The sequence below is a fragment of the Bison bison genome, unplaced genomic scaffold (genome assembly GCF_000754665.1).
Source record: "Bison bison bison isolate TAMUID 2011002044 unplaced genomic scaffold, Bison_UMD1.0 scf7180017864304, whole genome shotgun sequence".
NCBI classification, from domain to species: Eukaryota; Metazoa; Chordata; class Mammalia; order Artiodactyla; family Bovidae; genus Bison; species Bison bison.
Genome location: NW_011494876.1, coordinates 11705456 through 11720533, shown reverse-complemented (window position 1 = coordinate 11720533; position 15078 = coordinate 11705456). Strand labels below are relative to the sequence as shown.

At 40.3% G+C, this 15078-nt stretch overlaps 1 protein-coding gene across 1 annotated transcript in view; it reads left to right on the top strand.

The window, feature by feature from the left end:
* Positions 1 to 15078, top strand: part of CACNA2D3 (calcium channel, voltage-dependent, alpha 2/delta subunit 3) — a 904008-nt gene that overhangs the window by 475315 nt on the left and 413615 nt on the right. The window contains exon 9 of the mRNA XM_010851933.1: positions 2124 to 2198. Within this exon, the coding sequence (XP_010850235.1) occupies positions 2124 to 2198 (75 nt within the window). The remainder of the gene's footprint in view (positions 1 to 2123; positions 2199 to 15078) is intronic.

The window sequence follows — 15078 nt, the reverse complement described above, 5'->3', positions numbered from 1 at the left end:
ATGCATAGAGTTGACTCATTGGAAAAGACTTTGATGCTGGGAGGGATTGAGGGCAGGAAGAGAAGGGGACGACAGAGGATGAGATGGCTGGATGGCATCACTGACACGATGCACATGAGTTTGAGTGAACTCCGGGAGTTGGTGATAAACAGGGAGGCCTGGCGTGCTGCAATTCATGGGGTCGCAAAGAGTCGGACACGACTAAGTGACTGAACTGAACTCAAGAATCAATATGTGAATGTGTTTCAGGCAAAATATAAAGTTTTACCTAGAAAAGTTTTACCTGGAAATATAAAGTTTTACCTGGAAAACATAGTTGAAAAGTTTTGGGCTGTAAGTTACAGAACTGAATGAAAGTTGCTTCATTATATAGATATCTCAGAATCTCATGGAGAGGCCTCAAGGAGAGCAACTGCAGTTTGGTACAGTGGTTCAGCAGTGTAACAAGGACCCACACTGGATCTGTCTTCCTGCTCTGTCTTCTTGGGCCTTGCTGTCCATTTTTAACCTTGTCAACCTTTGCAACCTCATGGTTACAAAATAGCTGCTGCAGCTCCACAGTAGCATCCCAAGAGGGAAAGAAGGCAGTGGATATAGAATTCTGAGTTTTCCTTTAGTGGAAAGAAAAAAAAGTTTATGGAAACTGCCCAGAAAACTTACCTCTTGTGTTTTATTGGCTAGGATTTGATTAATTGATCACTCCCAGTTGCAAGACATGTTATGAAGTTCTGTATCCAACAGAGGGGGACCAAATACCTGTGATTGACTAAGAATAATTATGCTTCAAAAATAAAAGAAATTAAACTTTAGGAATGGGCATATCATCACCTTAGACCAAATCAGTCAACAGAGGGTACTTCCCAGAGGAAGTAAGAATGAGGTGGCCCAGAGGATGAATAGGCACCATTTGGGAGATGCCAAAGGAGAACTTCAGGCAGGAGGCCCAGTGGTGGAAGGCCTGAAGGTAAAGATGGGTCATCTCAGAGGACAGGAAGGGAATTAGGGCTGACCAGTGCTGAGTTTATGTGGAGAAGGCAATGGCACCCCACTCCGGTACTCTTGCCTGGAAAATCCCATGGACAGAGGAGGCTGGTGGGCTGTAGTCCATGGGGTCACTAAGAGTCAGACACGACTGAGAAACTTCACTTTCACGTACTGGCGAAGGAAATGGCAACCCACTCCAGTGTTCTTGCCTGGAGAATCCCAGGGATGGGGGAGCCTGGTGGGCTGCCGTCTATGGGGTTGCACAGAGTCGGACACGACTGAAGTGACAGCAGTGCTGAGTTTATGGGGAGGGCTAATGGTGAAGACGATAGAAAGGTTAATGGGGCCAAGTGTCCAGGGCCCTGCCGAGCCCTAGGAATGTTCCTCTGCAGAGCCAAGGGGGGCTCTGAATTGCATTGACAAGAGAGGGTATGATTAGATTTGTGTTTTGAAATGTTCCAGTCTAGCTCCAGTGCAGAGTACCATGCTTGATGAGAAAAATTAAAATAAGAACACTCAAATGTTTTCTTCCTAGTTTCGAGCTTTGGACAAAAACAAAGCTTTATTATCTGGGTATTCTGGAATCAAAAATGATGCCTGGCATTGGTTCATGTGGACAGTGGTGTCACTACACGTGTATACTGCGCTGACTAATACCGCAAAGCCTCCTGTAGGGGAACATCAAGATCTCTGCTTTCCAACCTTCTGTCGTCACTCATACGTGACCTGCATATGGGTTCCTTGGCTCCATGAAACCAAAGGCAGGAGCTAGTCATATCCACCCAAGTCTGGAACACTATTTAGATCTCAGCTGGACCACGTGCTGTCAGCCATACCCCGGGAAGCCCTGTGTTTGGAGTCACCCCTGAAGTATTATCAGTTAACTGTGTACACTCTGGTCAGTGTCACCCACCAACATGTGCTCTACAAGTTCCCCACTCAAACAAGAAATGAATAAAGTCTGTCTTTGCACTTAAACACAATTTTTTAAATAGGACCACCAACTGATAAAGTCACCTTACAGAAAGGAATTCAGCCTGTGATCATGCTGCTTTTTTGTTTGTATGTGTTATCTTTAAATTATTGAGTACCCTTCGTATGCTTAATTGTTTACTTTTGACTGTTTCTTCCCTTTGCAGTATAATGAGGAGCTTCACTACGTGGAACCTTGCCTGAATGGGACATTGGTGCAAGCTGACAGGACAAACAAAGAGGTAAGGCCTGCTGCTGGGCAGGTGCCTGGCACACCCACCTCCCTCACAGTGATCACTTGCAATAGTTCTGTCCTAGATTTTAGAAACTCATCAAATGTACTGCCCTTTCACTGAGGGCCTTGGAACCCAAGTGTGTAGAACATTTATGAAGAGACCTAAGTAAAATCATAGCAGTGAAATATATTGAGTTATGCTCACTGGTTATGAAGCATTCACATTGATTTTCTCTTTCTTTTGCTCTAAGCACAACCTGTGTTGTGATTTTCACCCATATTGACACCAATGAAAGCATACAGCTCTTGATGAGATTTCAAAGAAAATTGAACCCACTTGCTACATCTCTTCTTGCACTTAGTAAAAGTGATTAAGTAACTGTTGGGAAATATTGGGGTAACTTCCTGGATTAGAAGGTAAGCTTTACAAGGATAGGGACTATGTTACTCTTGATTGTATCCTTAATGCTCTGAGAATTGCCTGCTCCATAAATATATTGTCTGAAACAAAATAAAGGTATGTTAATTGAATAAAAGTTTCCTTTACAATTAGAGCATTCTTGGAAAATTTCCAAGATACATTTCTCTGAAAATCTGTTTTCCTTTGGCCACCTTTAAATATGTCAGTGCCACCATCACAGCCATCTCCAGTTACCTCCACAGGGCCAGGTGACAATTTAGGTTGAAAGTGTAGCTGTGGCTGCAAAAATATCATACCTCCTGGGACTCAACACTGCCATCACTCACTTTATTTGGTTGTACATGCTATGTGGGTACAATAAAATAATGCTCCTCCCCTAGAGAGTAAGTATGGCTTAGGCAGTGGGCAAGGTGGCACTCTGTGACGTTCTATGCGTGTGCTAGGAAGAACCGCTGGCCCAGATGGGGAGGGAGTGCCATTGGTACTATGCTAGATGCAGGGAGTAGAAGTGTGGGCATCGCTGAGGGAGTGAGCCTAGAGGATTGGGAGAAATTCAGTACAACTGAAGCACAGAGTGAGAGGAGAAGTTATACCAGAGTTAATATACAACCTTCAGTCTGAGGGAGAAGCACACTATAATAAGCTTTGCTTTTAGGAAAGAGAAGGAAGTACCTTGTAGTTCAAAGAACAAGTGTATCCAGGGACTGTTTGTTTATGGTAATTTTTTAGGGTAAGGTAGGAAAAAATAAACTTACAGCCAAATTTCTCTAGGGACTTTCTCTTTTGTTGGCCATTACCTGGGTCTAGAGTTCACCCGCTTACCAATTTTGTAGCATTGGAATTTCTTCCAGAGTCTTAAGAAGGTGTCCAGTGATGGTGCTTGCAACAATAAATAGAAAAGATGCTTAAAATGCTTCCTTCAGGTGGATTCCTAGATGTACACAGGCAGTGTGATGTTTGGAGATATGAAGTCTTATGAATGAAAAAATTATTAGAGAATGTGAGAAAAGAACTTCACTTAAAATTGCCTTTAAACTTTTGAATGTTGACATTTGAAGTAGTTTTTATTAAAATTAACCCAGACTTTTGATTCTGCCGGTATAGAGTAGCCATATTTTAATCAGATCCCTCCCCTTGCAACTGAAAAACCATGGCAATAACACCACCAATGCATATAGGAAGACATGCAAGGTAGAAAAAAGGTGAACTCCCAGTCTTAAAGACATGAAGACAAGTTCCCTGGGTTTCTTATTGATTCCCATGTACCCCAAATAGAGAACTGCAGGAGTTTCCTGCCTGTGCCCAAAACAGGTACTGACAAAAATCACACAAACAGAAGCCAGTATTAATAAGAATCAGATGTTGAAATTTAAATTTAAAAAATAATGCTTTAAAGCAGTTAGGAATTCTCTTGAAATAAATGTAAACAATATAAAGTCTCAAAAAGAAATATAAATTATAAAAAAGAGCCAAATGGAAATTATAGAACTGAAAAATACAGTCACCAAAATAAAAAGCTCACTGGATCAGCTCAATTGGAGATGACAGAAGATAGAATCAGTAAACTTCAGGATAGATCAATAGAAATTATCCAGCCTGTGCAACAGAGAGAAAAGAGATTGGAATGAAATGACAAGAGTCTAAGGGACACATGAGACAGCAGAGGGCTAGCATTCATGTCATAAACATCTCAGGAGATGAGAGAGTGAGACTGGATAGATATTTATAAAACAATATTGGCTGAAAACTTCCCCAAATTAGTGCATGTTCAAGAGGCTGAGCAAATTACAAATTGGATGAATCCAACTAAATGCATGGGAAGACAGTATAATTAAATATAATCATGTGTGTGTGTGTGTGTGTGTGTGTGAAGTCACCTCAGTTCAGTGCAGTTTGGTCGCTCAGTCTTGTCTGACTCTTTGCGACCCCATGGACTGCAGCACACCAGACCTCCCTGTCCATCACCAACTCCTGGGGCTTATTCAAACTCATGTCCATCGCATCGGTGATGCCATCCAACCATCTCCTTCTCCTCCCACCTTCAATCTTTTCCAGCATCAGGATCTTTTCCAATGAGTCAGTTCTTCACATCAGGTGGCCAAAGTATTGGAGTTTCAGCTTCAGCAGCAGTCCTTCCAATGAATATTCAGGACTGATTTCCATGTATTTAATTAATTGTTAATTAAAGTATATCAAACATATAGTTAAGATCCATTCCTTCACAAGAGTTATTTACATTTTGATAAGTAGCTCTTCAAGCTAAAGAGATTCATGACACTTGGAAATGATTATGTAACAGTATAAACTTCACAGACGGGTATTGGGAGAAAATAAGGAGATAGATCTACTAACTCAATTGTTGCCATTTTGCCTGCTACCTACTTACAATACCAGTTCTTCGCATCAAGTGGCCAAAGTATTGGAGTTTCAGCTTCAGCATCAGTCCTTCCAATGAATATTCAGAACTGATTTCCTTTAGGTTCAACTGGTTGGATATCCTTGCAGTCCAAGCGACTCTCAAGAGTCTTCGCCAACACCACAGTTCAAAAGCATCAATTCTTTGGTGCTCAGCTTTCTTTATGGTCCAGCTCTCACATCCATACATGACTACTGGAAAAACCATAGCTTTGACTAGATAGACTTCTGTTGGCAAAGTAATGTCTCTGTTTTTTAATAAGCTGTCTAGGTTGGTCATAACTTCACTTCCAAGGAGCAAGTGTCTTTTAATTTCATGGCTGCAGTCACCACCTGCAGTGATTTTGGAGCCCAAGAAAATAAAGTCTGTCACTGTTTCTACTGTTTCCCCATCTATTTGCCATGAAATGATGAGACCAGATGCCATGATCTTAAGCTTTAAGCCAACTTTTTACTCTCCTCTTTCACTTTCATCAAGAGGCTGTTTAAATCTTCTTCGCTTTCTGCCATAAGGGTGGTGTCATCTACATCTCTGAGGTTATTGATATTTCTCCTGGAAATCTTGATTCCAGCTTGTGCTTCATCCAGCCCAGCATTTCTCATGATGTACTCTGCATAGAAGTTAAATAAGCAGGGTGACAATATACAGCCTTGATGTGCTCCTTTCCCTATTTGGAACTAGTCTGTTGTTCCATGTCCAGTTCTAACTGTTGCTTCTTGACCTGTATACAGATTTCTCAGGAGGCAGGTTAGGTGGTCTGGTATTCCCATGTCTTGAAGCATTTGCCACAGTTTGTTGTGATCCACACAGTCAAAGGCTTTGGCATAGTCTATAAAGCAGAAATAGATGTTTTTCTCTCAAGTCACCTCAGTCGTGTCTCTTTGTGACCCCATGGACTGTAGCCCACCAGGCTCTGCTGTCCATGGAATTTTTCAGGCAAGAATACTGAAGTGTATTACCATTTCCTTCTCCAGAAGATCTTCCCCATCCAGGGATCCTACATAAGGGGAAAAAAGCGAAATCCGCCAGAAAGAAAGGACATATTATTTAAATTACCAATTTGAATAACAGCAGATTTTTCATATGAAATCATGGAGACCGGAGGGAATTGCCATAGCATTTTTCAAATATTGAAAGAAGTGCACTGTCCACCAGTATTCTGTATTCAGTGAAAAAATTGTTCATGAATGGAGGAATAAAGACATGTTCAGATGAAGGAAAACTATGAGAATTTTCTTGCCAGCAAAACTGCCATTAGAGATTAGAGAATTTCTCCAAGCAGAAAGGAAATAACAGAAAAAAAGCTTGAAACTTCAGAAAGGAAAGAATTGGTTAAATATAGGAGTAAGTATAATATAGTATCTTACTTCTCAGGAGATTTAAAAAAATTTTTTTATTGAAGTTCCCTGGTGGCTCTGTAGTAAAGAATCCACCTGTCAAGTAGGAGATGTGGGTTCAGGATCCCTGATTTGGGAAGATCCCCTGTTGAAGGAAATGGCCAGTATTCTTGCCTGGGAAATCCCATGGAGAGAGGATTCAGGTGGGCTACAGTCTATGTGGTCACAAAAGAGTTAGATATGACTTAGCAAGTAAACAACAATAACAATAGTTGATTTACAATGTTGTTTTAATTTCTGCTGTACAGCAAAGTGACTTAGTTATACACACATACATATATATGTGTGTGTGTGTATATATATATATATATATATGAAAACTTTTCCATTATAGTTTACTCACAGGATTTTTGAATTATAGTTCCCTGTGCTATACAGTAGGACTTTGCTATTTATCCATCCTATATATAATAGTTTGCATCTACTAATCCCACACTCCCAATCCTTCCCTCCCCCATCCCCCTCTCCTTTGATAACTACAAATCTGTTCTCTAAGTCTGTAAGCCTGTTTTTCTTTTGTAGATAAGTTCATTTGTATTGTATTATAGATTTCACAAATGATATCGCATGGCATTTGTCTTTGTCTTTCTTTTTTAAATTTTATTTATTTATTTAGGCTGCACTGGGTCTTTGTTGCTTTCTCTGGTTGCTGCGAGGGGGGCTGCTCTTCGTTGTGATGTGTGAGCTTCTCATTGCGGTGGGTTCTCTTGTTGCAGAGCACAGGCTCTAGGCACACAGGCTCAGTAGTTGCCCTGTGGCATGTGAGATCTTCCTGGACCAGGGATCAAAACCTATGTCCCCTGCCTCAGCAGGCAGATTCTTAACCACTGGACCACCAGGAAAGCCCCTGTCTTTCTCTTTCTGACTTACTTTGCTTAGTATGACAATCTCTAGGGCCATCCATGTTGCTGTAAACGCCATTATTTCATTATTTTTAACGGCGAATAGCTGTTTTGTGTGTGTGTATCACATCTTCTTCATCCATTCATCTGTCAATGGACATTTAGGTTGTTTCCCTGTCTTGGCTATTGTAAACAGTCTTGCTACGAACAAAGGGTGCATGTATCTTTTCAAATTATACTTTGATCTGGATATGTGTCCAGGGGTAGGATTGCTGGATCGTATGGCAACTCAGTTGTTAGTTTTTGAGAAACCTCCGTACTGTTATTTATAGTGGCTGTTCCAGTTTACATTCCCACGAACAGTGTGAGAGGGTTGCCTTTCTCCACACCTTCCAAGATTCTCAAATCATATTTGATAGTTGAAACAAGAATTATAGCTTCATCTGATGTGGTGCCCAAAATCTGTTGAGGAAATTCTTAAGACAGTTATTTTTGCAAGTGTGGAAGGTAAAGGAACCTAATTAGAAATAAGATTTCTACATTTCACTGGAAGTAGTAAATGCTGATATCAATAAAATGTGATAAATTGCATTTTTATATTATAGTACCTAGAGCAACCATTGTGAAAACAATAAAATGAGGAATACTTAAAAAGTAATTAAAAATTAATAAATAAATAAATTGCATTTTCAGGGGGCAAGAAACTGGATGTGAATATTGACCTGTCAAATTTCTCATGCTTTGGTGAAATTCAGAAGATGGTATTCTAATCTTAACATATCCCTTGCACAAATATTGTTATGTTGTATTTTGTATTGCAAAAGTGAGCTGCTTCTTTTAGGAAAATCAAAAGGTTTATATTTATATCTCAAAATGCTAGTTATTTTTCTTAAAAAAAGTAGCTCAGAAAAATGTAAGAAAAGAAAATTAGAGATGAGAAATTAAGAAAAAATGGGCAGGTAAAAAAGATAAAAAGGAAGACTCAATCTCTAACATATCACTGGTTATTTTAAACATGAATGGTCTGTTGCTAAGCTGCTAAGTCACTTCAGTCGTGTCCGACTCTGTGCGACCCCATAGACGGCAGCCCATCAGGCTCCCCCGTCCCTGGGATTCTCCAGGCAAGAACACTGGAGTGGGTTGCCATTTCTTTCTCCAATGTGAATGGTCTAGGCACACCAATTAAAAGATAGAGATTGGCCAAGTAGATCTGAAAAAATACGAGCCAACCATATGCTTACTACAAGAAATTTGTTTCTAATACATTTTACTTGTTATAAGTAAAATGATGGGAAAAGATACAGTATGCAAGCTTTGAAAGAAATATAAGTGGTTATATTAATATCAAGTAAAGTCATCTTCAGAGCAAAGAAAAATACTAGAGACAAAGAAGGGCAGTATATAATGATAAGTGTCAATCCACCAGGAAGAAAGAATAATTTTACGTATGTTTGGACCAAACTATGGAGTTTCAAAACACATGAAGCAAAAATTAAGTGTTGAGAGTAGAAATAGAAAAACTTACAGTTATAATTGGGGACTTGTACACTTCACATTTGTGAATTACTAGACTATTAAACTGAAAATCATCAGGGATATGGAGGAACTGAGCAACACTATCAATCTATAAGATCTAGCTACCATTCATTGCATCCTTTACCCAACAACAGTCCAATGTGTATCCTTTCAAATAAGCACTGAACATTAGCCAAGATAAAAGAGATCCTGAGAATTCCCTCATGGTCCATTTGTCCTTTGTAGAAGGAAATGACAACCTACTCCAGTATTCTTGCTTGGAGAATCCTGTGGACAGAGGACCTTGGTGGGCTAGAGCCCATAGGGTAGCAAAGAGTCGGACACAACTGAAGTGACTTAGAACACACTGCCACAGTTAAGACTCTGGGCTTCTGGGACTTTCCTGACAATTCAGGGGTTAAGACTCCATGCTTCCAGTGCAGGGAGTGCGGGTTCAACCCCTGTCAGGGAACTAAGATCTTACATGCCATGGGCCATGGCCAAAACTCAAAAGGTAAAAGACTCTGCGCTTCCACTGCTGGGGGCCTGGGTTCAATCCCTGGTTGGGGAACTAGGATCCCACATGCCACACAGCCAAAAAAGTAAGAGAAATGATAGACCTTGGGTCATAATACAAACCTCAGCAACTGTAAAAGAGTTAAAATGATGCAGAGTATTTTTTATGATTATAATGGAATCAAATTAGAAATCATTAGCATAAAGACATCAGAAAAATCTCTATAAACATTTCTAAATTAAACAATATACTGCTAAATAATTCATGGGTCACAGAGAACATCTTGGAGGTGATTTTTAAAATATAAAGCTGAATGAAAATGAAAAGACAATATCAAAATGTGTGGGACAAAGCTATAAGAGCATCCAGAGGGAAATTTATAGCATTGAATTCTTACATTAAAGAGGAATGCCTCACAATAACAATTTAACTTTTACTGAAAGAAACTAGAAAAAGGAGAGCAAAATAAACCCAAAGCAAACAGAAGGAAAGAAATAATAAAGAGCAAAAATATTCTGCCAGGAGACCCAGGTTTGATCTCTGGGACGGGATAATCCCCTGGAGAAGGAAATGGCAATCCACTCCAATATTCTTACCTGGGAAGTCCCATGGACAGAGGAGCCCAGTGGGCTGCAAGAGTCGGACACAACTGAGTGTCGAAACAACAACAACAGAAATCAATTACAGGTATACCTCATTTTATTTTGCTTCAGTTGGTTGCACTTTGTCATAATATTGCAGTTTTAGCAACCCTGCATCAAGAAAGTGTTGGTACTGTTTTTACAAAGTTATGGTGATCTGTGATCAGTGATCTTTGATATTAGTAATCTAATTGTTTTGTGATGCTACAAACTGGACCCACTTAAGATGGTGAACTTAACATTGTCAGTTAAGTTTACTGAACAAAACATTGGTCAGTAAATGTTTTGTGAAAGTCATTCAGTTGTGTCTGACTCTTTGCGACCCCGTGGACTGTAGAGTCCACGAAATTCTCCAGGCCAGAATACTGGAGTGCATATCCTTTCCCTTCTCCAGGGGATCTTGCCAACCCAGGGATCAAACCAAGGTCTCCCTCATTGCAGGCAGATTCTTTACCAGCTGAGCCACCAGGGAAGCCCAAATGTTTTGTGGTTTAGTGCAGATTCAGCGAGGTTTTTGTAAACATAGACAAGGAGATTCTAAAGTTTGCACAGAAAGGCCCTAACATAATAAACAGTCTTGAAAAGGAAGGAAGAAAGAGTCATCCTCACTGTCCCCAGTGCCTCCCCTGTGTGTCTTCTGTAGACTTTGATTCTGCAAGGTCAGGTGCCCATTCTGGATCCATAATTGCATCTCCAGTGGGTGGAACAGCCCAACCAGCAGCCTAGTCTGGGTGTCTACAGCTGTGGGAAGGAATCAGGCCTGTGTTGGACAGATCTGCTTGGTTTTCCAGAATGAAAAGACTGGGCAACTAGGCCAGTACCTATGAGGTTGATGCTCAGTAGAAGTATGAATGAATGAATGGATGGATGGATAAATGAATGAATGAATAGATAAGCTACCTGGGAGAGGATTCTCATTGAATAATTTTTCTTTCATTTCAATAGAAGATCCACAAAACGTTCAAAACAAAAGCATGAAATGAATTACATTTGAATATAATCAGAACATTCTGAACTTGATTGTGAATGAAATGATCTGATTCCAGGGTTGACATTCCTTACTACTCTGTCTAGTTCAGTCCAATCCCCTGAATGGCAACTTTGATGCCATTTTCTCTTGTTCTTTTTGAAATAGGGATTGGGATTATGGCCTGTATAAACTGTGTATAACTGGCATTGTGCATACACATTGATGCTAGCCTTCCATCCTGTTAGTTCAGTAATTCTGACTAAAATGTGTCAAATCCTTTGGAATATTTCATTCTTCACTCCAAAACTCCATTTACCTCCTGAGAAGTTCTCATGACAGTGAAATAACAGATTCTTTCTTACCTTGTCATCTGTGGACTGTTTCCCTGATGGCCACTGAAATGCTACTTGCAGGTAATGAAAGGGCTTCTACAAGGTGACACCTGGGATTTTTATGTTATGTACTTTTAGTCCATTGACAGCTAACTCTGGTTTCCAAATATTTAGATGACCTCCTAAAAAATCAAAACTGGATAATTTTAATTAAAGCAGTATTTGATAAAATTCACTTCAGAAATTTAAAAGAGGAATGAGAGCATCTTGATGTCTTGAAATAAAAGTAAATGTTATAGCAAAAACACTGGCCTTGGACAGACTGAATAGTCCTGTTTCACAGATCTCCTGTGATTTTGCTTGACACGGCCCATGACACATCATCCCTGAACAAGTGATCTTGAGGTTCTATTAAGCTTTTGTCTTTTAAAGGCATTGTTTACTGTCTAGAGAGAATTTTCTTTTGCTGCGTTATGTACGAAATAACTGAAATATTTTTTCTTTAAGGAAAGAGAAACCATGACAAATTGGGTGAGCCTGGAGTTTAAATATAACATTCAAATGAGTAAATTCTTGTCCTGATCTACTTCAGGCCTTCTGAACCATTCATCAGACCTTAAAATGAACCTCCTATGGTCTCTCTCCGGAATGGGAAGGAAGATTAGTGATATGGTTTTTCTCTGGTTTTATAATGAAGATGTTCTGAAATCCACTGAATTTCATGGCTCTGTTTAAGATGCATTTCTATTTATTTCTAAATCAACTGATCTTAGAAACCCATGTCACTCTCATCTTTCTCCAAAGTTTTGATCTTTTCCCATGGGATCAGGAGACACTGAACTTATGTGAATTAACAAAAATACACATCAGAGTTGCTGAATTTTCCCTAATATTGTTTCTGTCAGCCTGAACTTTGTCAAAAGAGGTATCCTGGATTCTGAAACTTCCCACTTCTCATGGCTTTGTGGGCATCCAGTGAACAAGTGGGTGTCCGTTGTAAAAATTTGCCAATGTTATGGGAGTGAGGCGTATGTTATGAACAGTAAGTACAAAGTAACCCTGCTGCCCAAACACCAAGGGAGAGAAAATTGCAGAGTAAACACACACTAAGCCAGTTTTATTCAATTCAGAGTTAATAAAAGGTAGTAAGAATTGCATTGCTTTTATAAATGTCATAGTACATTAAAAATCCAGAGAAAATTTCAAAATAATTTAAATGGAAGCAAACATTTTTAGATCTAGTGTAACTTAACACGTGCAGCTCTGAACAAGAATAAGGTAGGTTATGTATTTTACCACGAAAGACTGGCCGTGGTCTAATCTATAGTTAGGCGAACTACAAGCATGATGTTGAATAGCAGATCTCTAGAACCTGTCTTGAAATGCTGAACTATTGATCCCCTCCTTATTGTCTTCCATCCCATGCCTCTCATTTATCTATCCATTTTCTTCTCTTGCTATTATGACATTTACCCCCACCCCTGTTCTCCATCATCTCTTTCTCTCCCTCCCTCCTTCCTTCCCCCTTTCTTTCCTGTTCTAGTCATATTAAAATCTCTATAGCCTAGAAGTCAGTGTGAACCCTCTAAAACCTTACATATGTTCTGTTTTCCATCTGGAACATACAGATTTTTTTCCCTTCCTATTCTCCCACATCTCTTGTGCCCACTTAACTTTTTCCCGTCTGACGTCAGATAAAATAACAGTGCCCTCTGTGGTTTCCCCATGAGGCCATGTGGTGATCTGGCTTCTCTCTTCCCTTCCCAGTGGCCAGAGTCTTCTTGATGATGTTGTATTCGCCACTGTTTCTATTGCATCCAGCGTAGGGCCAGGCCATCCATAAAGAGCACTGAATGGAGGTAGTACTTGATTCATCAGATCAAGTCAGTCTCCTGATCAAAGCCCTTCCAGGACTTCCTATTCCACCTAAAATGAAACCTAACCTCCTTTATAGTGAGTGCAGTGCCTCCTGACCATCATGTGCTCTTTCTTCATCCACTCAGGGCATGGAGTAGATTTCTTTGTCATCACACTTTACACCATGCCCATTACCACCTCAGTAGGGCCTCAGCACCAACTCCTCCTCCTAGAAGAAGCATTCATTTTTGGTTAGATCTTAGTCCAGAGGTCACCTTCTCTGACCCCTCCTCCATGTAACCTTACTCTGACTCATGTGCGCCCTTGTGACAGATGTTCCTTTCTTTTTATTTACTTGTTCATTCGTCTGTCACTCACTGCCTGAAAGACCACTCTGTGGACACTCACACTCTGTGTTTGGTCACTGGTGAATCTCTTATAAGGAGCTCTTGGCCAAGTGCCCAGATATTACTGACTAAACAGGTGAATGAATGGAGAAAGAAGTATTCATTTTCTCATCCTGCTATAGTTTAAAATGAAGTCTTAGGTCTTGAGAGTAAAAGAAAAAGCTGCTGCTGCTGCTGCTGCTGCTAAGTCACTTCAATCGTGTCTGACTCTGTGCGACCCCATAGACGATAGCCCACCAGGCTCCCCCGTTCCTGGGATTCTCCAGGCAAGAACACTGGAGTGGGGTGCCATTGCCTTCTCCAGTGCATGAAAGTGAAAAGTGAAAGTGAAGTCGCTCAGTCGTGTCTGACTCTTCGAGACCCCATGGACTGCAGCCTACCAGGCTCCTCTGTCCATAGGATTTTCCAGGCAAGAGCACTGGAGTGGGGTGCCATTGCCTTCTCCAGATGAAAACAAACTGACAGCTGGAAAATGGAAACTGATAGCTTGATTTTGCAAGGAAAAAAGGCCAAAGCTGGTTTAGATGAAAACAGCTGAGAGTATATAAGCAACAGCTTGGAGTGTCTAGGATTTTGATAAAAGCTAGAGCAGTATACTTACATCTACCAGACTTACTATTTAGCATGACAATGTTGAGTTGTTGGGGTGAATTAAAGTTCAGATCAATAGTCCCTATTTTGGAGAGAGAAGTAGTATTAGAGGTAAAAATGCCTAATTGTTAAAAACCAAATTAATGTGGCTGTGAGTCTGGCCACAGTGAGCAGCTGTCAGGCAGTGTGTGCGTCACCTCACCTGTGTCACACAGGTGAGCATCCTCTGTCCCCTTCCTTATTGTACTATCACATAGAACTCTGGGAAGGTTTAATGGGAGAACGGCATTATGGTGTTTTGCAGGGCCAGCATCTTAACAAATTGGAGTAATTGATAATTTACTTAAGTAATAATGATTATTAATGATTTGTTAAGTTTTTCTACCCCACATTTTAACATACAGAAAGATAGAGTATATAAGGAGTAAACTGCGGTTCTCAGAACAAGTGACTTCCCAGAGCATCTCCCCCAGAGCAACCGGCCATTCTGCATGAAATTCTCATGTTCATACATACCACCAAGCTTATCCACCTTTTGACATTTTTAATGGGAACACTCAAACAGTTAAGCTAGAATGTGCTGTCCAGGATTTCACAAATATTTAGTCAACAATCATGGGAATTGTACCTTACCAAGTGGCACAGAAACAGGTCAGCATTTGGAGGCAGACATATGGCCTGGGGCGTCATCGTAAATAGAGCAACCCAAGCTGGAATCAAGATTGCTGGGAGAAATATCAATAACCTCGGATACGCAGATGACACCACCCTTATGGCAGAAAGTGAAGAGGAACTCAAAAGCCTCTTGATGAAAGTGAAAGTGGAGAGGGAAAAAGTTGGCTTAAAGCTCAACATTCAGAAAACGAAGATCATGGCATCCGGTCCCATCACTTCATGGGAAATAGATGGGGAAACAGTGGAAACAGTGTCAGACTTTATTTTTGGGGGCTCCAAAATCACTGCAGATGGTGACTGCAGCCA